General features: G+C 38.3%; 2 protein-coding genes, 1 long non-coding RNA gene and 1 pseudogene across 3 annotated transcripts; 1 reads left to right on the top strand and 3 right to left on the bottom strand.

The window, feature by feature from the left end:
* Positions 1-22,592, top strand: part of LOC125206787 (WAT1-related protein At1g70260-like) — a 36,061-nt pseudogene extending 13,469 nt beyond the window's left edge.
* On the bottom strand, positions 2,948-5,895 carry LOC148923755 (uncharacterized). Its single transcript, XR_016132654.1, has 3 exons — positions 5,675-5,895; positions 5,212-5,276; positions 2,948-4,699 (listed from the first exon to the last, which is right to left on the bottom strand). It is a non-coding gene; the product is annotated as an uncharacterized LOC148923755 (long non-coding RNA).
* LOC125208224 (MLP-like protein 423) lies at positions 14,984-15,939 on the bottom strand. The gene is made up of 2 exons (XM_048107803.2): positions 15,722-15,939; positions 14,984-15,622 (listed from the first exon to the last, which is right to left on the bottom strand). Exons 1-2 carry the CDS (start codon positions 15,906-15,908, stop codon positions 15,339-15,341), a joined length of 471 nt encoding a protein of 156 aa, XP_047963760.1. The 5' UTR covers positions 15,909-15,939; the 3' UTR covers positions 14,984-15,338.
* Positions 22,593-24,939: 2,347 nt separating the features above from the next.
* On the bottom strand, positions 24,940-25,495 carry LOC125203308 (MLP-like protein 423). Its single transcript, XM_089061603.1, has 2 exons — positions 25,310-25,495; positions 24,940-25,104 (listed from the first exon to the last, which is right to left on the bottom strand). The coding sequence occupies exons 1-2, from the start codon at positions 25,493-25,495 to the stop codon at positions 24,940-24,942; spliced, it is 351 nt and encodes a 116-aa protein (XP_088917729.1).
* Between the last annotated feature and the right edge of the window lie 495 nt (positions 25,496-25,990).

The following is a 25,990-nucleotide window of genomic DNA, read 5'->3' as shown; positions in this document are numbered from 1 at the left end:
AACGATCCTCCTGCCACTTGCAAGGGTAAACATTCTCAAAGAATATAGCATTCCTTGACTCAATCGTTGTTCCTTCAGTCACGCCAGGCACAACTGACTTATGGACTAGGAAACGATAGGCATTACTATTAAGTGTGTGGCCAATAAAGATACAATCAACTGTTTTAGGGCCTATTGCAACTTGCTTCGGAGGTGACACTTCTACCTTCGCTAAGCACCCCCACACTTTAAGGTATGAATACGAAGGTTTCTTGCCTTTCCACAACTCATAGGGAGTCACATCCCTACTTTTAGTGGAATCTTATTCAGGATATAATTTTCCGTTAACACAGCCTCCCCCCACATGTTCTGGGGTAAACCTGAATTAATCAACAGAGCATTCATCATCTCTTTAAGTGTTCGATTTTTGCGTTCAGCAACACCATTTGACTGAGGAGAATATGGAGCCGTGGTTTGGTGAATTATACCATTTACATGGCATGACTCTGCAAATGGCGCTACATACTCGCCAGCTCTATCACTTCGAACACACTTAATTCGACAATTAAGTTGATTTTCGGCTTCATTTTTTAAGTCTTTAAACGCTTCAATTACCTCATCTTTACTTCTTAATAAGTAAATGTAACAATACCTTGTGCAATCATCTATGAACGTGATGAAATATTTTTTACCACCTCTTGTTTGCACAAATTTCAAATCACATACATCTGTACGGATTAACTCAAGAGGTTTTGTGCTTCGCTCTACCGAATGGAACGACAGCTTAGCCATTTTGGCTTCAACACACACTTCATATCTTTCTTGTGAGTTAAACTTATAAACTTTTAGTAAATTAAGATTTACTAATCTTTTTATAGCATTTAGATTTACATGTCCCAATCTATTGTGCCATCAATCAAAGCTCTCAAGCAAATAAGAGGATGTGTCATCTTCCTTATTGCTTATTCCTTTTCCACGATGAATGACTGTAACATTTAACTCAAAAAGCTCATTCACTAGGTGACCTTCACCTATGAACTTTCCATACTTGGTTAATATAACCTTTTCACACTCAAATTCTAGTGAAAATCCATGATTTACTAGAAGTGAGCCTGACACCAAATTATTTCGGATGTCTGAGACATGCAGCACATCCTTGAGAGTAAGAACCTTTCCAGATCCTAGTTTTAGGAACACATTACCCACACCAACCACCTTAGGAGAGGCTTGGTTTCCCATGCGTACTTTTCTACCTCCAACAGATTTATAAGTAGAAAAAACACTTCTCTCGGCGCACACATGACATGTGGCACCCATATCAACAAACCATTCATTTGGATTGTTACCATGGTTCACGTCGGAAATCATTGCGACCACCTCGTGATCTTTATTGTTTATAACAACACGTTCAAATAATTTGTACAATATTGTCTCCATCAATAAGTACACAATAATATTAAACCATATGTGCATTGGTATATTCAACACCACATGCATCCCAATTATTACTACCAAGTCTAAATTGGTCTTGCTTGTCAAATGACAAACGATAAACACAATTCTCAAGAGAATAGTGATGGAACTGGCAGCGGAAGCGGGCGCATAAATAACAATCACATAATAATCAGATCTATTTAGCAGATTATTTAGACAAAACCTATTCGCGTAATTTTCACATGTATCATGCTCATAACTTGAATTAATCATGCTTTAAGAATATTGAAACCTAAAACATGCTTTTCTACGGAGCAGAAAAATACCTAAATAATTCTCCAAAGAATTGAAGATGGCTAGCTTCTTCTCCACGTGATGCTTTGAGTACTAGACCACAAATCTTCTCTCTGGTTCCCGAACTGTATCCCAATACCAGTGTGGGCTGATCTTACTAGAATACTAGGACTTAAATAAAGAAGACAGAAGAAATTCTTTTTGAAACAGGAGAGGAATTCGAAAATTCCTTCAGCTTAGGGGCTGAAAATTTTCGAAAATTTTAATGATAAAAATTGTGTTATATCTGTCTCCTTTATTCTCCTATTTATATTAAGTTCTTTTTTGGGCCCAGACAGGGATCTATGGAAGGTTTTGGATATGGGCTCATCCAATTTACTTTTTACTAATTAAATTGAACCCACAATTTAATATAAGTTATAATTGGAATATTACGATCAGCCACTACAGAAGTAATATTGAACTCTCCCCATCCAAATCTGAAATTACAAGTAATCCGGGTTTCCGTTTAACTTTCATTTCCCGCGCTTAAGATTAAAATGTCCATTAATTAATTAATGTCTGCTATTGACTTAATTAATTAACTTATTAATTCCAAGAGTGGACTTAACATGAAACGCTTATTTATTATTCATAGAGTAATTACACTCCAACTAGCTAGGTTCCGAATAATAAAACCTTGTTTCGCGCTCCTCTTGAGGACATTATCAAATGAGACTCAGCTCGCGCACGATTCAATATAATAGCAATCCTAGTACCGCTAGATATTGATCACCACTACCCAATATATCAGGATAACTGGGTTACGAAAAACCCGCACCATTTGATAAGTCAAAGCAGTGCATAATCAATACCGTATGCTCAATGCTAACCTACATTGATTAAGAAATAAATATTTATCAAGACCTCGCCTTTCGGTAGATAGCCTAAGGCAAGTCTTGCTGTTAGATCCGTTCAGTGCTATACCACACCAATGTCATCTTATTTCAGTAAGGCTTAGAAATATGCGGATTGACATTGCAACCTTTCTCGTTGGATAGTCAAATTCCAACTAGGTTGTGAAATTCATCTTTTTCTTTGTTTAGAACTGACCGTATTACCTTAAAGTGGACGACGCCCACAACCGGTCTACTAAAGCAAAGACTTAGACTTTGTTAAGTTAACTTATACATTTAAACATGCATTAACATCCATTAAATGTAAAACATAACAACATTATGACAAAAAATAATTTGTTTTATTTATTGGAAAATAAAATAAGAGTTTTACAGTATTCAATCACTCGAAACGTGATTTCTAGTATTCAAACTCTAACAAATAGATCTCAAGGAATTAACCACTTCATTGCGCATCAACATTGTGACTGTTCGTTGCTTCATTCCATCTTTGAATTTCATGATTCCTCCAACTTCGATCGGCATAATCCTGAAGAGTACACTAATTGATCTTGCGATTGTTAGAAATAATTGGATAAAATTCTCAAGCCATGTACAGGCGGCACTCTAACTATTACAATCGAAGGAAGATAACAACAATAAGTGGAATGAAAATTACAACGAAAATAATAAAACAAACCAAACTAAGTCGAGTCGAGGGAAGCCCTCTTTCTGCAAGACAAATTACGCCCCGGCTAGTGCTCACGGAATGACGTATTGCCCCTAAAGATAAAACGACTTACTCCTAGTGTGTAGAAGCACCTCAAACCCGCTAGGCTCCGGTGAACTTGATGGAGTTCCGAGAATCGAACTATGCAATGCTTCTATGAATACACACTATGATGTAGAGAGCTAGAGAAAGTAGAGAGTGTGTTGTGGTGTATTTTCCACTCCAAGATCAAGCCTATTTATAGGCTAGAGATTGTCTCTTAATGCATTTGGGGGTTATCTAAGATGAAAGGCCATAGGTCTTGGCCACCTCAAAGGTCTCCCATATTTTTCACATGTTTATTCCACACCGCTGTCCACCATTCGCTGCTGCTATCATCTCCCTTCCTCAGCTCGCAGCCTCTCTGCCGGTCAGAACGTAGCGTTGTTGCTGTCACGGTGTAGTTGAAGCCTCCGGCCCCGTCTGTCTCCATCGCGTGGTTTCACACTGTCATCTCCAGCTGCTGCGTCTTTCTCTCGTTTACGGCACTACAGCGCCCTCACTGCTCGCCGAAATTAGCCCCTCGCGTATCTCTTAAATCTTTCACCAACAAGCACCCTCATATTTCTCTTTCAAACTCTCGTCGTCTCCATTGTTCCTCAGCATCGATCGCTCTACATCTCCCAATTCAAGAAACAGTTCTAAATCCAAATTATTACCCCAGAACTCGCGCCACTCCAAAATATCGCCTCATGCTCTCAATTTTTTTTCTCTTCCGTCGCTTCCCCTCTCTTTTTCTCCCCTCGTCTCTCGGTTTCTCCTCCCGAAAAATTGGATGTGTGGAACGTGGAAATATATAGATTGTTGCTAGGGTTTTGCTAAAACTAACTTGGTTTCTATTTTTCAAATAGTGTCAATCGTGGTAGATTTCTTTGTATCAGATTTGAGTGGAAGAAAATCTTATGAGTTAAATATCAGAGATAGTGTAACAGCCCGCCCTCCTAGGGTACAATAAATGCGGCGACTGCTACCAAAACTGACTTAAAAGAGTTTAACATAGGCTAGGGTTCCATTTAAAGAGGCTTGACCTAAGTATAAAACGGACTATCAGAGTCGCAAGTCAAAGGTTTAATCAAGAGAAATAAATGAAGGATAAGTACTATAAAGTATGATCAAACTAAAGGGTTCAATAAATCCCAATAATATCACAAGATGTCTCAAGATTCTAAAACGAAAGGAACAAGTGCAAAATATCCAAATAATACTAAAGTGTTTCGAAGAAAATTCAGCGGAAACGACCAAGAGAAAGTGCAGCTATGTATAGAGACACAACTACGCTTGAAGTTCAAAACACCCATCTTAATTAGTTAATATGCTCAACACCCGCCACCGCTCGTCGTCGTTCAACCTGAACATAAGGAAAACACAGGGCTGAGTATTTTGAAATACTCAGTGAACTCGTTGTCAAAACATTTTATAAGTTATGCCACCCTTACTAGTGAACTCAAGGTTTTACACTTTTCAAGATAAATATTCAACGAGTATCACAAAAATATTTCCATAGATTGGCCAATCAAAAAACTCCCCAATTTCCTCATCACTTTCCACAATCTCATCATTTCCATAGTGCGACGAAAGTGTGGCCACACTTTTCGCCCATGAGACCGGCCGACTAGCAAGGACGGCTCCCGATCCCACCGTGTACACAGCCTGGTAGGGTTTGTGGCCCGTACTCAGACCCGAATTCGTTTAAACATATCCATAGCCACTGTAGCCTAATGGAGCGTACTCACAAACTAGGCATCAGGCACACAATATCATAAAAAACAATCACAGGCATGGCATAACGTTTCAAACCACCCTTATCTCTCCACATTCATAAATTTGCAACATAAAAGAGAGTTTAAGAATAAAGCCCACCTCGACTGCTTAGATTTCAAGTATGCTCTTTCCTTTGTTATCCTGCTTCGCAACCGAGGTTTCACCTTTTAATCACATAGGCATATATCACAAATCAGATTCAACACAAACTCCTAACTCATGCATGTCTCAACGCTTTTCCCTTTTCCCATCGATTTATTTTAACGTCATCAATCAAGGCCATGTTCATCACATAAGTTCCATTTGCATCTCAACTCTAGATCTAACATCAACATATGTCACACAAGAGTATTTTGCCAACATACACACAACACACACACACACAATGCGCACACACACTCGCCACACCCACACGCACACACGCCACACACATGCATACATATTTCCATATCCCCTTTATCCCACTTTCACTCAACAAGATGCATGAGGGTTCAAGAATACCGATTAATCGGTTAGAAAGAAGAGGAATCGAGTAGAAAGAAGAAGATTAATATGAGAATACCTTTTTTAGAATAACGAACGGTAGAAACAAAGTAAAGACTTGGTTCTTCAAAAATTTTGAGGCTCAAACTCTAATTCTTCTCAAAGGATGAAGGATTATTGGAGTAAAGTAGAAAAAAATTGAGAGAGAAGGAAAAGAGGGAGGGGGCGAAAATTGTGATGGCTAGGGTTAGGGGTTTCTCTTATTTATAGTGCTCAATAAGATCTTTAGGTAAATAATATAGAATATTTGGTAAGATTTGATTCTCCATAATTAATTAAAAACAAATATTGTGGAGTAGGGAGGAAGAAAAAGATCTAGGGTTCAAGCATGGGGATTTTTGAAATATATGGCTTTTAATTAGCCAAGATTTTGTTTTGTATATTTTACGGAGTAGAATAAAATATCACGGAGCAAAATAAAAATAAAAATCCTCCCCATTGGGAAAAGAAATAGGCGTGTATTTGCTCCTTTAAATAAGGAATGGATCTTTAATATTAAATAAAATAAGATATGGCAAGATCTCCTTGAGGTATGGAAAGATTTGGTTAAATATTTAAATTCTAGATATGGAAGGAAATCAATAAGGGATCAATTAAAAATAAAATAATTCTTCCTTCCCAAATATAGGTGATTTTCGAAAATCACCTTAAAACAATAGGGTTCGATTTTTCTTATTAGGAAATAGAAAATAATTGGGTTTTGGATTTAATTTGGATAAATATCCCAAGAATTAAATTAAATCCGGAAAAATGGGATTTTCTCCACTAAACAGCGGCGGAGCTACGGTGGGTCCAAGGGGGCCCTTGGGCCCCTCAACAATTTAAACTTTACCAATATATAATATATTTAAACACAATATTTGCTGTACATGACTCAGCTCATTTGGTATTTGAACTGGCCTACCACAATCAAGGTCGGAGTTTGATTCCCATAGCCTCCATTTATTCAATTTCTATTTACTGTTTTGGTGATTAAATCCATTTTATGTTTATTTTCTTTTATTTTAAATTTAATTTATACGTATCTAACTCTATTTACTGTTTTGGTGATTAAATCCATTTTATGTTTATTTTCTTTTATTTTAAATTTAATTTATACATATCTAAGAAAAAATATACAGTATTTTTTAATAGATTAGTATAGTATCATTGAATACTTTCATTTTAAAACTTTAATTAGTGTACGATATAAAGAGTAGCTCTAATTTTTAAATCTCAAAGATATTAGTACTCCATATAGTATTACTATTTCTTTTCGTTTAAGGGTTTGGTGATTTTGTTGATTTCTCATAACTAGTAATTTTAATGTAAATTTTTTAATTAGTGAATTTTACATTCTAAGGATAAAAATTAATTTATATTTACTTTGTCTCCATATATTAATAGTTTCTATTGTCTGTCTTTTAATTTTTCCATTATCCATATCCCCCGCAGCTATTTTTGACGACGTTGACAAAAAAAGTAGAACAACTATTTAAAGAAATTTGGACCCTCCATCGTCAAATTTCTGGCTCCGCCACTGCCACTAAGGCTATGATTTTCAAAAATTCCAAGGAAAAGGTTATGGAATAGTATCCTAAAAATCTCACTCACCCTTAAACAATTAAATCATCACATAATTTCACCTTTAATTCAAATATTCGCATGTCACGTCATATAATCAACAAGTTTGACTTTTCAAACTTCCAACGCAACCCTAAACCCGACTCAGTCATAACTTCGTTCCTCAATTAATTCACGTCTCCTAAGTCATAAATTAGGAAATTAAATTTTCGGCTCTAAACTTAGGGTTCGAAAAAGTGGGGTGTTACAGATAGGCTTCTCCAACAATGGGGCTCCGAAGAATAGTTTCAAAAATGGAATTGGCTCGAAAATAATAAATAAATTGGGGTAGAAAAAGAATGATTATTTAAGCCCAAATTTATAAAATAATTCTCTCCACAAAGGAAACAAAGGCGAAAAAATTTTCGGGTCCGCAAACGACGTTCTTTCAAGAACAAATAAAAAGGTAGAAAAAGTCGGGGTGTTAAACTCCCAGCGGGTGGCGGGGTTCGAACCTTTTACCTCAAGCCACCACAGCTCAGCACTGCCAACTACACTACAACTCTAGTTGATTTGGTAAATTAATTAATAGAGATGACATCCATAACTCCAAACTAACCATTTCTTGTCCTAACCCTAATCCTACCCTCGTCGATCCCCTTAAACCAAAACCAACTTCCTCATTCAACGCTTCTTGAAACTTCTCCCCTACCCTAAAGGCATACCGCACCGAACCTGCCAAATCACATCCATTTCACTCTCTCTCTAGCTATCCATTATAGTCCCAAACGACTTCGTTTAGTAATAAAGCGTAAGAGCATCGGCAATGGTGATCTCGGGTTGCCGATGGATGTAGTTGTAGTGAGTTCGTCGTAGAGGGCCGCCCTCCACGGAGTACCTATCCCGGTCTAGCGGGACACGCGCCTGGGGTGACATGGCACTCCCCAGTGCTGTGATGGTGACGCCCCACTACCCCTCCCCCCCGAATGTGCGTTGTTTTGACCATTGGGAATTTTGATTTTTGATTTTTTAAGAAAATAAAAAGAAATAAAAAAAAAATATAAAATATGAAATTTTCACACTTCCGCAAATATTGTCGTTTTATTACCTTTTTTTCAAATTGGAGAAAGGTAAATGTAATCGGAAAAAACGTAATGTGCCTTTTTTCAGTAATATTGCCGTTTTCATATTACCTTTTTCACGCCCCACTCCCCCCCTGATGTTTTGTCCAAAACGTAATGAGCCCTTTTCCCCTCCTTTTTCAAATTTAACTTTTAATTTGCTCTATTGTCGTAGATTAGTGTGTTTCTGCAGTTGATTTCATTACCCTTTTCTTAACCAATGTTGTTATTTTTGGTTGGAATGATATCCCAATTTCTATCATTACTTTAATTTTCTTAAAAATTTTCTAGTCAAATCTATATTTATCTTGGTTGTGACTGCTCGACCGGATTTACGAATTAAGGCCTAGAGTCTCGCAGCGAGTGACGGGATTTGAACCTGTGACCTCAAGTCACCATAGCTCTGCACTGCCAATTACACTACAACTCTCGTTGATTTGGTAAATTAATTAATAGAGATGATATCCAAAACTCCAAACTAACCCTCTCTTGTCCTAACCCTAATCCTACCCTCCTCCATCCTTTCAAACCCAAACCAACTTTCTCATTCAACACTTCTAGAAACTTCTCCCCTACCTACCCTAAAGGCATACCGCACCAAACTTGTCAAATCACATCCATTTCACAATCTCTATCCATTAAAGTCTCAAACACAGTTATAAATGTTTTATAGCATAATTGTAGCAATATTGACAACTCAAAACGACTTCGTTTAGTAATAAATCACCTGAGTGTAAGAGCATCTACAATGGTGATCTCGGGTCACCGATGGATGTTGTTGTAGTGACTTCATTGTAGAGGGCTGCCCTCCACGGAGGACCTATCCCGGTCTAGCAGGACACGCGCCTGGGGTGAAGTGGCAAATAGTTTCATTTAATCAATAATAATTTAAACCCTTATTATTAAACGGAGGAGAAGAATAATAATGAACAAAAATTTAAAGCCGCATCTCAAAGGATTCAATTATTTTAAATCTTAATAAATGGCCTAAGACTGTATAATGCAATTTAACTAGGCGAAGTAATTGAAATTGTGGTAACTAATTAATGTATCATGATGAGAACATTCGTTTGTGGTATGGTATTACACCGTTTTAAGGGGAGAGATCAAAGAGAATGAAACACAACGGTTGGATGATGGTTGCAATGACTCATCAACAGTCGAGAAGGTACCTCTTCTTCAAGATAAAGATTCCGGCGAAGTATGAGATTACGAAGATGGAGATTTTTGTTGAAAACGTGTGATAAATAAGAGGCTTTTGGCCTTTCATATGGCTAAGTCCTTTGGCCTTTCATGTTCTTGTAACCTCCATTTGGTTTATGATGTCCCTTAATGCTAAGACCTTTGATGTGGTCTCTCCTATCCTATAAATAGGTGGAGTTTGGAAGAGGGAAAACACAACAACAAAATGCATTACATCTTCTCTATAGTTCTCTACATCATAGTAGCATTGCATAGCTCGATTCTCAAAACTCCATTAAGTTCGCCAGTGCCTAGCGTGTTTGAGGTGCTTCTACACGCTAGGAGGAAGTCGTTTTATCTTTGGGGACCATTCCGTGAGCACTAGCCGGGGCGTAATTTGTCTTGCGGAAAGAGGGCTTCCCTCGACTCGACTTATAGTTCGGTTTGTTTTATTATTTCCGTTGTAATTTTCATTCCACTTATTGTTATTATCTTCATTCGATTGTAATAGTTAGAGTACCGCCTGTAACGGCTTGGGAATTTCATCCCTTTATTTCTAACAATCGCAAGACAAATTAGTGTACTCTTCTAAGACAGGATTATACCAATCGAAGTTGGAGGAAACATGAGCTCCAAACTGGAATGAAGAAACGAACAGTCGCAATGTCGATGCGCAATGAAGTGGTTAATTCCTTGAGATCTATTCTCTTGAGAATTGTGTTTTATCATTTGTCATTTGACAAGCAAGACCAATTTAGACTTGGTAGTAATAATTGGGATGCATGTGGTGTTGAATATACCAATGCAAATATGGTTCAATATAATTTTGTACTTATTGATGGAGACAATATTGTGCAAATTATTTGAACGTATTGTTATAAACAACAAAGATCACGAGGTGGTCGCAATGGTCTCCGACGTGGACCATGGTAATAATCCAAATAAATGGTTTGTTAATATGGGTGCCACATGTCATGGGTGCTCCGAGAGAAGCGTTTTTTCTACTTACAAATCTGTTGGAGGTAGAAAAGTACGCATGGGAAACCAAGCCTCTTCTGAGGTAGTTGGTGTGGGTAATGTGTTCCTAAAACTAGGATCTGGAAAGGTTCTTACTCTCAAGGATGTGCTGCATGTCTCAGACATCCGAAATAATTTGGTGTCAGGCTCACTTCTAGTAAATCATGGATTTTCACTAGAATTTGAATGTGAAAAGGTTATATTGACCAAGAATGGAAAATTCATAGGTGAAGGCCACCTAGTGAATTGGCTTTTTGAGCTGAATGTTACGGTCATTCACCGTGGAAAAGGAAAATGCAATAAGGAAGATGACACATCCTCTTATTTGCTTGAGAGCTCTGATTTATGGCATAATAGATTGGGACATATAAATCTAAATGCTATAAAAAGATTAGTAAATCTTAATTTACTAAAAGTTGATAAGTTTAACTCACAAGAAAGATGTGAAGTGTGTGTTGAAGCCAAAATGGCTAAGCTGCCGTTCCATTCGGTAGAGCGGAGCACAAAACCTCTTGAGTTGATCCATACAGACGTATGTTATTTGAAATTTGTGCAAACAAGAGGTGGTAAAAAGTATTTCATCACATTTATAGATGATTGCACAAGGTATTGTTACCTTTACTTATTAAGAAGTAAAGATGAGGCAATTGAAGCGTTTAAAGACTTCAAAAATGAAGCCGAAAATCAACTTAATTGTCGAATTAAGTGTGTTCGAAGTGATAGAGGTGGTGAATATGTGGCAACGTTTGCAGAATTATGTCATGCAAGTGGTTTAATTCACCAAACCACGACTCCATATTCTTCTCAATCGAATGGTGTTGCTGAACGCAAAAATCGAACACTGAAAGAGATGATGAATGCTCTATTGATTAATTCAGGTTTACCCCAGAACATGTGGGGGGAGGCTGTTAATTATATCCTGAATAAGATTCCACTAAAAAGTAGGGTTGTGACTCCCTATGAGTTGTGGAAAGGCAAGAAACCTTCTTATTCATACCTCAAAGTGTGGGGGTGTTTAGCAAAGGTAGAAGTGCCGCCTGCGAAACAAGTTGTTATTGGCCCTAAAACAGTCGATTGCATCTTTATTGGCCATGCACTTAATAGTAGTGCATATCGTTTCCTAGTCCATAAGTCAGTTGTGCCTGGCGTGGCTGAAGGATCAACGATAGAGTCAAGGAATGCTATATTCTTTGAGAATGTTTACCCTTGCAAGAGGCAGGAGGATCTTTCTAGTGAAAGAATGATGGATGAATCCACTAGTTCTAATCCTCCAAAAAGGACGAGGTTAAGTCCTGAGGATGTAGAACCAAGACGTGGTGAAAGAGTTAAAATTGCTAAGACTTTTGGTCCCGACTCTATAACCTTTATGTTGGATGATGAACCAAAGTCATTGGCGGAAGCGCTGTCTGGCCCAGATGCGCCATTCTGGCAAGAAGCAATCAATAGTGAAATTGAATCAATTATGAGAAATAACACATGGGTGTTAGTAGACTTGTCAGAAGGTTGTAAGACCTTAGGGTGCAAGTGGATCCTGAGAAGGAAATATAAAACTGATGGTACTATTGAAAACTACAACACTCGCCTAGTTGTAAAAGGCTTTAAGCAGCAAGAAGGATATGACTTTTTCGACACGTATTCACCCGTTACGAGAATCACTTCCATTCGGGTGCTTCATACGATTGCTGCTTTGCACAATCTTGAAATTAACCAAATGGATGTGAAAAATGCATTTCTGAATGGTGAATTGGAGGAAGAAATTTATATGGAGCAACCTGAAGGGTTTGTAGTACCTGGCCAAGAAAGGAAGGTATGCAAACTAGTGAGGTCTCTATATGGATTAAAACAAGCGCCTTTGCAATGACACTTGAAGTTTGACAATGTGATGTTGTCAAATGGGTTCACTATCAACGAGTATGATAAGTTTTTTTACATTAAGAACACAAATAATGGCTTCGTTATTGTGTGTCTTTATGTGGATGATATGTTGATTATGGGCAGCAATAGTGCAATTATCAACGAGACCAAAAATATGTTAAATAGAAATTTCGACATGAAAGATATGGGTCTAGCTGATGTGATTCTCGTAATCAAGATTAAAAGGAATCCTGAGGGAATAGCTTTGACACAATCTCATTACATTGAGAAAGTGCTTAAAAAGTTTCACTCCTTTGACTGTGAGCCAGCTAAGACTCCATTGGAACCCAACGTGCATTTGAGTAAGCACACGGATGAGCCAGTAGCTCAAGAAGAATATGCAAGGATCATAGGGAGTTTGATGTTTATCACAAACTGCACCCGATCAGATCTTGCGTGTACGGTGAATAAGCTAAGCCAATTTACGAGCAACCCAAGCAAGGAATATTGGAAAGCTCTGCGTAGGGTTTTGAGATACTTGAAGTATACTCTTAACTTTGAGCTGCAGTACACAAACTATCCCCAAGTACTTGAAGGGTACTGTGATGCAAATTGGATCTCTGATTCAAAAGACTCGTTTTCGACGAGTGGGTATGTGTTCACTGTGGGGGGTGGAGCTGTTTCGTGGAAGTCAACGAAGCAGACGTGTATAGCTCGATCCACCATGGAATCTGAGTTTATCGCTTTAGACAAAGCAGGGGAAGAAGCTGAGTGATTTAGAAACTTCCTAGAAGATATTCCATGTTGGAATAAGCCAGTGTCGGCAATAGTGATACACTGTGATAGCCAAGCGACTATAGGGAGAGCACATAGTGGCTTATACAATGGTAAGTCTCGACATATTCGTCGGCGACATAATACCGTGAGGCAGTTGATCACAAGTGGTGTTATCGCAGTTGACTATGTAAGGTCAGTGGATAACTTAGCGGATCCGTTAACGAAAAGTTTAAACCGTGATCAAATGCATAAATTGCTAAAAGGAATGGGACTGAAAACCACATCTTAAAAGATGATTATAGTGGTAACCCAACCATACGATTGGAGATCCCATGGGCTTGGTTCAATGGGAAAACAAAGCTATATGACTCTAGTTGTAACACTCGGAAAATATTTTATCTTCGCCCATTCTTTAGAAAGCATTGAGTGTTGTAACCTGCATGTGGTAAGAGGCTAAGTTTTGACTTTTAATGATTCTTAGAAGCCTCGAGGAGGTGGGTATTGCAGGATACCCGGAAAAGAATCACCTATGTAAGTGAAGAATTGTAGGCCGCTTCAACATGTGAATCACTTATGAATCCAAAGTGGTGTTCCATGGCCAGTAAAGGACACAAACGTGAGAACTGATGAGTTTGTAAATAGTATTGTGTCAATATTATTGTCTCGGTATACACCAAGGAGGAATGGTTCAAGGCATCACGTCCACCAGGCCGCCGGTATGCCCGATAGTATTGACTATGGAAAGTTCAAAGCCCCAACCTACTATTCCAAATGCAATATTGTTTCTCGAGGATTGAGCGAAGAGTCTGCATGCATGCATACACGTCTTGTGTTGGTTTGAGCTAGCAGTGCAGTAACCAATGTGGGGGATTGTTGAAAACGTGTGATAAATAAGAGGCTTTTGGCCTTTCATGTGGCTAAGTCCTTTGGCCTTTCATGTTCTTGTAACCTCCATTTGGTTTATGATGTCCCTTAATGATAAGACCTTTGATGTGGCCTCTCCTATCCTATAAATAGGTGGAGTTTGGAAGAGGGAAAACACAACAACAAAACGCATTACATCTTCTCTATAGTTCTCTACATCATAGTAGCATTGCATAGCTCGATTCTCAAAACTCCATCAAGTTCGCCGGTGCCTAGCGTGTTTGAGGTGCTTCTACACGCTAGGAGGAAGTCGTTTTATCTTTGGGGACAATACGCCATTCCGTGAGCACTAGCCGGGGCTTAATTTGTCTTGCGGAAAGAGGGCTTCCCTCGACTCGACTTATAGTTCGGTTTGTTTTATTATTTCCGTTGTAATTTTCATTCCACTTATTGTTATTATCTTCATTCGATTGTAATAGTTAGAGTACCGCCTGTAACGGCTTGGGAATTTCATCCCTTTATTTCTAACAATTTTTTCTTTTCCTTTATTTGTGAATTAATTTTCACATAACTTTATGTGATTGGATTGAGAAGGATTAGTTTTTTAGGATCCTCCATATTTTTATATGAAATCCTTTTGTATTGTTTTGTATGTGTATAATATCATATCACAAGTCTTGTTGTGGTGCTTGAAATTAATTTTTCAATCACATGTTGTATATAGAGCTATTGTAGCAAATCAGATCGACTATTGTACTTTTGAATAATATACTAAATCATTGTGAGTTGCAAAGTTATTTCATACTACTATTATATCATTATCATCATCATCATCATCATCATCATCATTATTATTATTATATTCAGATATGAGCGACAGAAAACATGACAAATATATATTCAGACAAATACTGCAAGATTGTCCTCTACTTACATTATTTTCAGAAAATTCTTGTAACACAACAGCAAGGTTTGTCAAACACAAATTATTACTATTTCTTTTATTTTAGTAAAGCAATACATATATGGAGTGATGGGGTACACCACAACCATAAACATCTATATTGAGATATGTAATCTACATTGGCAATTTTTTATTTAATTTTATTTTTTTCAAATCTCATAACTTATGACTGGACCACCAAACTTACAAAATTAAAGTCTATATTTTTCTCCCTCATTAATTCAAAGAGAGGAATTAAAAAACTATAGACATTGTAAAATTGGTGATTCTAGTCACATAATCAATGAGACATAAGAAAAAAAATACCAGACACAATTAAATTATATATCAACAATAGATGCTCAACCTTAATCTTGAAGAAATCATGCCTTGAGAAGATAAGCATCAACTGCCATGTAAACTTTAACCACAAAAGGCTTGTAGATATCAAGATTAACAACCACATTTTCATTTGCCTTGTTAAACTCAGTTGTATGTTTAACCAAAGCACCATCACTATTAGGGCTGTTGCCAACATATACTACCACCTTGTAATTCTTGTAATATCCCAAGATATCACCTTCCAGAATACTATAACCCAGTATCTTCTTCTCGTTGTCAACAATATCAATCCTCTCCTTGATGGTCGAAACCACGGGGACCATCTCTACATATAGAGGAAATCAAATCAACGTCATAGTTAATAAGGTAATTGGTAATTAGTTACAAAATAAGTGAACTAATAGAGTGGAGCCTTTTTATATACCTGTGGGCTTCAGAGTAGACACATAGACTGATCCGACCGATCTTCCATCCCCCTCGATCACATCAATCCTTTCAACTTCATCGGGCATGGCTTTGGGAAAGAGTGTGATGAATTCTTTTAGGTTTTTCCATAGCTTTTCTGGAGAGGTTTTCAACTCAATGTCTATCTCAAACTTGTGAGTAGCCATTGTTGCAATGCTTAATTAATGTGATGTTTGTGATCATGTAGAAACATCTATATATAGGCCAATAATCGAGTTTAGGAATTGATAAAAAATAGGTAGATTGTTTTATTTTCTAGTAGTACTATTTATTAATTGTTAGGTTAGACAATCTCTAGTGTTGGAAACTTAATTATTTTTTGTTTGATCACATATAGGTGTTCTGGATCCGTTTTTGGCGGAAGGCGGGGTTTGAACCTATGACCTAAAGTCACCACAGCTCTACACTGCCGGCTACACTACAACTCTAGTTGATTTGGTAAAATAATTAATAGAGATGACATCCAAAACTCCAAATTAACTCTCTCTTGGCCTAATCCTAATCCTACCCTCCTCCATCCTTTCAAACCCAAACCAACTTCCTCATTCAACGCTTCTAGAAATTTCTCCACTACCCTAAAGGCATACCACACCGAACTTGCCAAATCACATCCATTTCGCTCTCTCTATCCATTAAAGTCTCAAACGTAGTCTTAAATGTTTCATAGTATAATTGTGGCAATATTGACAACGCAAAACGACTTCGTTTAGTGATAAATCGCCTGAGTGAAGAGCATCCGCAATGGTGATCTCGGGTCACCGATGGATGTTGTTGCGCCCTCTGCGGAGGACCTATCCCGGTGCGTCCAGGGTGATGTGGTAGTCCCCAGCGCGGTGACGCCCCACTGCCCCTAGTGGGCGTGGTTTTGACCATTGGGAATTTTGATTTTTGATTTTTAAAAATAAAAATAAAAAGAAATCAAAAAAAATATAAAAAATGCAATTTTAATACTTCCTCAAATATTGTCGTTCTATTACCTCTTTTTTTACTCTTAAATTTTTTTTTAACTTCTAGTTCATCCATAAATCATCTATAAATACCTCATTCATCCTCCTTTTTTTTATTTTAGAAAAACTATCCCTCACTCATTCTTCTCTCCCAAAAATATTTATTTATACTATTTCAATTATGTAATTTCGATTGTTATTTTAATTTAATGTTTAATAGTTTAATGTTATTTTTAAAATTAATTTCCTTTTTATAATTTTGAATATAATGTTTAGTTGAAATCAAATTGATTGAGAAATAAAATAAAATTAAATGTGTAGGTGATTGGATTTGTATCTGTGAAGGTTCTAGTTAAAGTAATCACGAGATAGTTAGCTTTCCCAGCGAGTCCCTGAGTATAAGTTGGGACTCTTTTGTATTCCATTTCGTCTTGTACATCTTCTCACTCGTTTTTCACCTAATTAAGCTTATTTCGTTATACACATCTCAAACAAAACGGTCAAATACCAAAATAGTAGAGAACATGATATAATCATATGGATTCTTGGCCAAATATGATCAATTACAATCAAATTTCGTTACTAAACTCATGCAAAAGCCCGAGCATATCAGTAGCTAAGGTTTCTTTGTATCTTGTGCTTATAGTCGAGTTATTATTTTGTACTTGGTACTCCCTGATACGCCCGGATTTTGCACTGTTTTAAGGCCATTATTTGGTCCGTTTTTGTCATCAAAATCACTCTACATGTCCATTATTTGCATATTCTATACATTTTGGTATTTTGACGTGTTTTGTGAGAAATGTGCATATTTGAGCCGAAAAGGGGAGTAAAAACGCATAGTCTGGAAATCTGGAGTCAGACGGCGACCAGCGACCGCCGCGAAGTTGTACGGCGACCGCCGGCGCCCGGCGGTCAGAGCTATGTGGCGGCCCGCCTCGGAAATTTACGCTAGGAGAAGAGTCTCGCCCGGCGACCGCCGGAGGACATGTGGCGGTCCGCCACCGAAGGGTCAGAATCTCTGGACTCCAACGCGGCGACCGCCGGCCAAGGTGCGGCGGCCCGCCGGAGAAAGGCGGCGAATCCGACCAGCCCTAGATTTGCTCCAAGATTTACCAAATTTTGAAGATCTTTTCCTTCTATGATGAGGAATAATCTTCCCCTATAAATAGGACCTCAAGCTTCATCAAAACGAAGTTTTTTTTCCGACACACAACAAGAACACATTCATAGAGATCAAAAGCTAGAGTACTTCAATTGTGCAAGGAGTTGAAGAAGGATTTCAAGAACATCAAGAACGACAAGGATTCAACCTACGGGTTTTATTTGCTTTAGTTTTATGTTCAGATTGCTTTCCCTTCAATCTATGTTTTTAGTTTATTCAGTCATGTGTAACTAAACTCATAGGATTCTAGGGATGTGTTAGTAGCAACTTTGGTTATACAATTCCGTTTTCTATTTAATATCCGTTTTGTTTTTACTTTGTTTCTTCCCTAAGTTAATCATGATGCTTCATAATTGAGTGACACAATTATGTATGATTCAATACAACTTGCTTCATAACTATGACAGAGTTCTAGCGAGTTAGATCCACTTAGTAGACACTACAGTTAGCTTCCTTTAATACGGCACTGTTAATTGAGAGTGAGGACTTTTCAAGGGTCTTAGGAGCTTTTTGGAGTTATGTGTTAGGATTGACAACCCTAATGTTAGTAATCAACGTTTGTATCGCATGAGCATAAGCTAGGTGACTCGTCCTTTCAAAGTATTAACTGTGCTAGGGTATTGTAGTTTGGAATTTGTATAACCATAAAAGTGAACGCACATCCCTGGAATTCCCCTTATCTCTATACTTTTCTCTCCGTGATTTGCTTGTTTTTAATTGTTTACTGTTTTTAATATTTACTGTTTTCAAAAAGTTTCCAATAATTCTTGTTTCTCCAGATAGTAATTGAGTTCTAGTAGAAGATAGACACTTTGTGTACATCTTCCCCGTGTTCGATACCCGGTACTAACCTTTTGCTATACTATACCTACTCTGTATACTTGCAGGTATTTATAGTGCAAATAAAAAGTGCATCACTCCCTCCATCCGGCATTAGGAGTCCCGATTGAGTTGGGTGCCGGTTTTAAGAAATGTTTGAGTATATAATAATTGGAGTGTGTCATAATAGAATGTGAGACCCATTTGCATTATTAAATGCTTTATTCTTTGGATGTGTTTTTACTTGAGCATTTTAGTGTTTTATTTTATAATATTTTTATTTCATTTTTTATGGAAATCACAAACCAAGACTCCTAATGCCGGACGAAAATGGTCAACCGGGACTCCTAATGCCGGACGGTGGGAGTATATTATTTTCTAGAGACTGACCATCTCTTAGTGTTCGACCAAACAAAGTCTCGATAATTAGTGATTCTTCGACGGTCTTAACCATTTCACATATGGAGTGAACAAGACCCTCCATTATAACAAAATACACCACCATTATCGTCTATCACTCTCTACTACCGCCGATTACACCACCACTCAAATCGACAACCTTGGACCTGGAGTGACTAACCAACTTTAGATCAAAATAAATGTTATAGTGATCAATTGTGCATTAAAACATGCGATATTTCGAAACTTTCTATTTTTATTTAAATGTCTCGATTTTTTAATTGGAATAGTTGAACGTGAGACAACTTGAATAATGGTCAATAAGCATTCTTTAATTTAATCAATAATCATTCAAACCCTTATTATTAAACGAAGGAGAAGAATATTAAAAATTGAGTTTGTATTTTATTTTTATCGTTGTTTGTTATTTGATATTACAAATATTCCCATTGACATTAAGTATAGTGTCGATACAACATTATAGTGTCTCCGTTGGCGCCCCTCCCACTAGGACCTCCACTTGCCCTTCCCACAAAAACTGTCTGCCACGTCAGCACTAGCCCTTCCCATTCCACTGCCACATCACTAGCCCTTCCCACTGCACTAGGACTTCCCACTGGGACTTCCACTAGCCCTTCCCACAATTATTCAATTTACAGACTTAAAATTTATGAAACTAAAACATCGTCACGGAATACGGGAAAATTCGAAAACTTCATTAAAAAAAATTACATAATTTTTTTAAAAAAAACATAATTTAAAAATAAAATTACATAATACCCTCGGCTCTCACTCCTCCTCCTCGTCCCCGTCGCCCGTGCCGCCGCCGCCTCCGACGTCCCCGTCCCCGATCTCGACGCCATAATCATCAATGGGTGGCATCCCTAAATCGCGCCGACATTGGTCGATCACATCCTTGCACAGACTTTTAAACACTGGATCCTGCGCGCTATACCACCTACTCGTGCTCTGCATCAGGGTCTTCGTGAGCTGCGCGCGGGCGAGGTGGTCGTTCTCTGGGCCTCCTAGGGCCTCCGATTCGACCTCGTAGGACCCTCTGCCGCTGCCGTTACCGCTTCCCCTCGCCATCCGCTGCGCAGCCTGTTGCCCCATCGGGCAACGACGACGGCGAGAGTCTGTTCGTGGTAGCGGGGCCACTTCCTCGGCTTCGGGGAGCTCATGCGAACCAGCACCGCTGCTGTACTCATCGGAAGAGTTGATCTTCATCCGATTCCAGCCCGATTCGACACCAATCGCAAACTTTTGCGATTCCCCGACCACGAGAAAGGCCTCCCATTGGTCAAAGTCTTTGAACTTCAACTGTTTGTCGAGGTACTCAGCCAAGGCTCGTTTCCTCACATCATCCTCAGACATGCCGCTGGTTGCCATGCGCATGTTTTTTTGGTAGAGGACGGAAAAATGACTGAGCTTAGGCTTCAACCGAAGCCACTGTTTCCGGCATTGTTCGGGAATACGAGGCTTCGCCCCAGACGGTTTGACTATGAGGTAAGCGGCACTAATGCGATGCCATATTCGGTCAACATACTGGTTCGCCCCGACATAGGGATCCTCTACAACACCGAGCCATGCCTTCGCAAGCGCGGCATTTTCCCACACGGACCAGATCATCCTCCTCTCAGTCTCATCCTCACCCTCCTCCTCATCTGCCCCCGTGTGCGATGAAGAGCTCGGGACTTTGTTCTTGCCTCTGCCCCCGCCCCTTCCCCCGGCCTTGGCCTTGGCCTTGCCTCTGCTCCCGCCCCTTGCAGCAGGCTCTGCCTCATTGGGAGTCTCACGGATCGGCGATAGCCCCAGATCCTCAAAAGAGAAAGTCTCGATGCCGGTGTACTGAGTCTCCGGAACAGTACAACGGGAATCATCGGCCAACAAATCTATATATGGCCGATAGACAGATTCCCTAGGCGTCCTCGGGCTCGGGCTCCTGTGCTGCATCGATCCACCCACCGACATATTTGGCGGCGTACCACCCATCCCCACTGCCCCGGGCATCATCCCACCCACCCCCGCCATATTTGGCGGCATACCGCCCATCCCCACTGCCCCTGGCATCATCCCACCCATCCCCGAAATATTTGGCGGCATACCCGCTGCCCATGGCATCATCTGACCCATCTGACTCATCTGACCTCGACATATAGATATAGATATAGATATAGATGAAGTAGGTTTCCATTTCTATAAAAGTGAGCTAATTTACAAATTATTTTAATCCAAAACTTTTATCACTTTATACTAATATGTTACTAATAAATAAATTTCAAGACAATAAATTCGATTGGAAAAGGTCGGGCAGCCAAGCAAGAGTAATAGGCACCTTGTGATCTTTCATCAGCGCAATTTCAATCACTCTCTACAGGGGGCCCACCATCAAGAGCCACTCCTCCCCTTCTCTTTCGACGGCGCCGCCGCGTCTATTCGTGTACTTTAGGACCACATGAAAACTGGGTTCTTGGCTGCATGCTATTTGCAGCTTCTTCTTTCACTCTTGCCATTTAGAACATCTTTCAGGCACCAAAAATCTTCTAATAATTACTTACAAAATTATTGGAATATTAATTTGTAAGTACTATTTTATTAAATATATATGGTCTTAAAACATTCTTTTTATTTGTATTGTTATCTATTGTTGAGTCAAGTTGGTACAGTGAAAATGTGCTCAAACGTTATGAAAATAATCTCTTTTTATAGCTTATTTGTGACGATGCAATCATCTGTGGTTGCCCTTTTCTTCGAGAAAAATCCAAGTGCGTGGAGGCTCGACCTCAATTTTGAACTCTTAGTCATCGTGCTCATGGTAAATTTATTTATGAAATCACAAATTTTGTTTTTTTTGTACACTAATTATAATTTGTTTAAATTACGTAGGCCATTTTCAGCAGTTTGATATGTACAAAAGTATTATTATGGTGCACGAGATGGAAGGGCCCTTATTTTGTGCCCGCATTCAAACCATTTGGAATTCTGTATGCAAGTACCTTCGGTTGTTTGCTCTTTGCGGACACTTTCCATATTGGGAGGTATGTTTCTCATTCAAATTTTATAATGAATTATTTAATACTATATCAGTACGTCAAATAAAAAATCATCACCTTTTCATTATTTCTTTTGTTTATGACATTTTTTTTATCAATAAATGAACAAAAATTTAAAGTCTTAATGCATATCAAAGGATTCAATTTTTTTTTAATCTCAATAAATGGCCTAAGACTGTAATTGGAGGGTGATTATTTATTTTTCTATTGACTCTATTAACTATAACTCTATAATTGAAATTGTGGTAACTAATGTAGCATGATGGGAGCATTCGTGTGTGGTATGGGGTATTACACCGTTTTATGGGGAGAGATCAAAGAGGGTGTAGCACAACGGTTGGATGATAGTCGCAATGACTCATCAATGCCTGAGAAGGTCCCTCTTCTTCAAGATAAAGATTCCGGCGGAGTATGAGATAAAGAAGATGAAGATTTTTTCTTTTCCTTTATTTGTGAATTAATCTCCACTTAACTTTCTGTGATTGGATTAAGAAGGATTAGTTTTATAGGATCCTCCATAATTTTATAGGAAATCCTTTTGTATTGTTTTGTATGTGTATAATATCATATCGCAAGTCTTGTTGTGGTGCTTCAAATTAATTTTTCAATCACGTGTTGTATATAGAGCTATTCGACTATTGTACTTTTGAATAATATACTAAATCATTGTGAGTTGCAAAGTTATTTGATAAGGCTCATTTCATGCATCGGTTTAGGGTTAAAATTCTGTGCATTTGGGGCGCTAATGTGCGTTTATGAGTTCAGGTGCGTAGTAAATCTGCCGGACCCAGGAGTTGCTGTTACCTGACCTGGCAGATGCAAAAGAGATGGAATTGAAGTAAAAATCAGACGTCGTCGTTCGGACCTGGGAGAATCAAAAGTTGGCGACAGGAGCAGAATGGAGCGAGAGCAGATTATTTTAAAGAGTCTTACTCAAGGGCAAGAGCGTCAAATCACCAGAGGGATACCCTAGGGATCAGAGCCTCACATTTAAAGAGCTCAACCTTGAAGAACAAGACATCCGTGAACAGCCACTTCTACACTTTCCTAACTCTAGCTTTCGTTCTATGCTTTAGTTCCACACTTCAAATTTCTCATTTCGTCTGCTGCTGCGCACTTGGATATGGAAGATTCTGGCCACCGTGGATCTCATCATCATCGTTATTTTGTTGTGTAACACCGCCTTGTGAAGGCGAAGAAACAATCTTATTTGCTTTCGTTTAGTACTTTGTGGTTTTTAAGTTCGCAACTCTAGTTTCAGACTTTGATCGACTGGATTCAGACTTATTTCGAGTTATTATGGAAGTTTATGTTTATCTCTTGCTTTTAGTTTTCATTCTTGTTTGTTATTGGATGTTTGGAGCTGAAATACGTTGGTTTGTTGATGGAGGTTGGGGATTTGCGTATGGAGATGTTTGGATTTGTTGAATCTTGGTGTTTTTGAGTTGGAGTTTCGCGTATTTGGTGTTTGCTGTTTACGTTGTGCATGATCATGGCTGTTTACTTTCTGTCTCTTCATCCCTTAGGTCCAGTAGCGTAGATCTGTTAGTTTAGGCTTTAATTTCTCATTTTAAGTCTAGATCCATGGTGTTTAATACTCTGTTTTATCTGCTATTCTCGTTTGATTCCCGAAGAAGATGAAGTTGTTGGTAGTTAGAACCGGATCTGCTTTATGTCAGCACTTTTCAGCATGTACTTTGCTTTTTCTGCATGTCCCCTAGACCCTGTCAGTACGATCTGCTTTGTCTTTTTACTTTTCTGCATACTTTTCCAGACCCTGGTAGTTTAAGGAAATTTGTCTTTACTTTTCGCTTTATGCTTGTCTGTCCAAATTAGGAAAGTCTGTCTAATTAAGTTTACTCCAGTTGTCTTAGAACTTTAAAATATCTCAGTTTCTCTAAGTCATGTATGTTCCGTACGTTCTTAGTTCTTAGACCCAGTAGGTAGAGTAAAGTTTTTCTATCTCTCAGACCCAGTAGTTTTAAGTTCTCGACCCACAAAATCGCGTGGCAGCAGCCAATACCTTTTTCCCAAAACATCCTCAAATGCAGTTTCGTAACACCTTCGTTCTCGTGGGATCGATCCTTTACTTCCCTGTGCTAAGTTGTAGTATAGTGGGTTGAGGTTTTTGAAGGAATAGAGTGCACCCAACGACCCCTTTCTGATAGTTTCATGATCTTCTAGCCTCTGAAGTCTAGTCGAGTCCTCTGGATCTGTTAGATCGAGTGACACATATCACACCGCACGCACTGCACTTCTACCACACTTCATTATTTCGTACTAGTATTATATCATCATCATCATTATTATTATTATTATTATTATTATTATTATTATTATTATTATTATTATTATATTCAGACATGAGCGAGACAAAAATATGACAAATATACAGCAAGATTGTTGTATATTATATTTAGAAAATTCTTGTAACATAATAGCAAGGTTTGTCAAACACAAATTGTTACTATTTCCTTTAATTTAGTAAAGCAATACATATGTGGAGTGATGAGCTACACCACAATCATAAACACCTATATTGAGATATGTAATCTACTTTGGCGATTTGTAATTTAATTTTTTTCTCTCTTAAATCTCATAACTTATGACCGAATCACCAAACTTACAAAATTTAAGTCTCATTTTTTTCTCCCTCGTTAATTCAAAGAGAGGAATTAAAAAGCTATAGAATAGAGTTTGATTGTAAAATTGGTGATTCTGGTCACATAATCAATGAGACATAAGCAAAAAAATACCAACATAAACTATATATCAACAATAGATGCTTAATAAATCATACCTTGAGAAGATAAGCATCAACAGCCATGTAAACTTTAATAACAAAAGCCTTGTAGATATCAAGATCAACAATGACATTTTCATTTGCCTTGTTAAACTCAGCTGTATATTTAACCAAAGCACCATCACTTTTAGGGCTGCTGCCAACATATATTACCGCCTTGTAATTTTTTGAAAATTCCAAGCCTTCCAGAATACTTTAACCCCATATCTTCTTCTCGTCGTCCACAATTTCAATCCTCTCATTGGTGATCGAACCCATGGGGCTCATCTCTACATATAGAGGAAATCAAATAAACGACGTCGTTGATAGGTTAATTAGTTACAAAATAAGTGAACTAATAGAGTTGAGCCTTTTTATATACCCGTGGGCTTCGAAGTAGCCACAAAGATGTTCCGACCGATCTTCCATCGCCCTCGATCACATCGACCCTTTCGATTACATCGGGCATGGCTTTGGGCAAGAGTGTGACGAATTCTTTTATGTTTTTCCATAGCTTTTCTGGAGAGGCTTTCAACTCAATTTCTACCTCAACCTTATTAGTAGTCATTGTTGCAATGCTTAATGTGATGTTTGTTGGTCATGTAGAAACATCTATATATGCCAATAATCGAGTTTGGGAATTGATGAAAAATAGGTAGATTGTTTTATTTTCTAGTACTATTTATTAATTGTTAGGTTAGACAGCGCTAACCTATCTCTAGTGCTGGCAACTTAAATTTTTTTTTTTTTTTATCATATATAGGTGTTCTGAGTCTGTTTTTGGCAGAATTCGACTAATTGTGCTCGATCGGATTTACGGATTAAGGTCTAGAGTCTCGCAGCGGGTGACGGGGTTTGAACCTGTTACCTCAAGTCACCATAGCTCTGCACTACCAATTACACTACAACTCTCGTTGATTTGGTACATTAATTAATAGAGATGACATCCAAAACTCCAAACTAACCCTCTCTTGTCCTAACCCTAATCCTACCCTCCTCCATCCTCTCAAATCCAAACCAACTTTCTCATTCAACGCTTCTAGAAACTTCTCTCCTACCCTAA

The sequence above is a fragment of the Salvia hispanica genome, chromosome 6 (assembly GCF_029641045.1).
Source record: "Salvia hispanica isolate PSC_SH4W2 chromosome 6, Shi_PSC_v1, whole genome shotgun sequence".
Lineage (NCBI taxonomy): Eukaryota > Viridiplantae > Streptophyta > Magnoliopsida > Lamiales > Lamiaceae > Salvia > Salvia hispanica.
This window is presented reverse-complemented; position numbering and strand designations above follow the sequence as displayed.

What these genes read in the sequence shown, in the direction of transcription:
- LOC125208224 (XM_048107803.2), bottom strand. Translation starts at nt 15,908, where the DNA reads ATGGCTACTCACAAGTTTGAGATAGACATTGAGTTGAAAACCTCTCCA. An exon ending in GTCTACTCTGAAGCCCACAG is followed by an intron (nt 15,623 to 15,721) that starts GTATATAAAAAG and finishes CTCTATATGTAG; the next exon opens with AGATGGTCCCCGTGGTTTCG.
- LOC125203308 (XM_089061603.1), bottom strand. Translation starts at nt 25,495, where the DNA reads ATGACTACTAATAAGGTTGAGGTAGAAATTGAGTTGAAAGCCTCTCCA. An exon ending in GGCTACTTCGAAGCCCACGG is followed by an intron (nt 25,105 to 25,309) that starts GTATATAAAAAG and finishes AAAAATTACAAG; the next exon opens with GCGGTAATATATGTTGGCAG.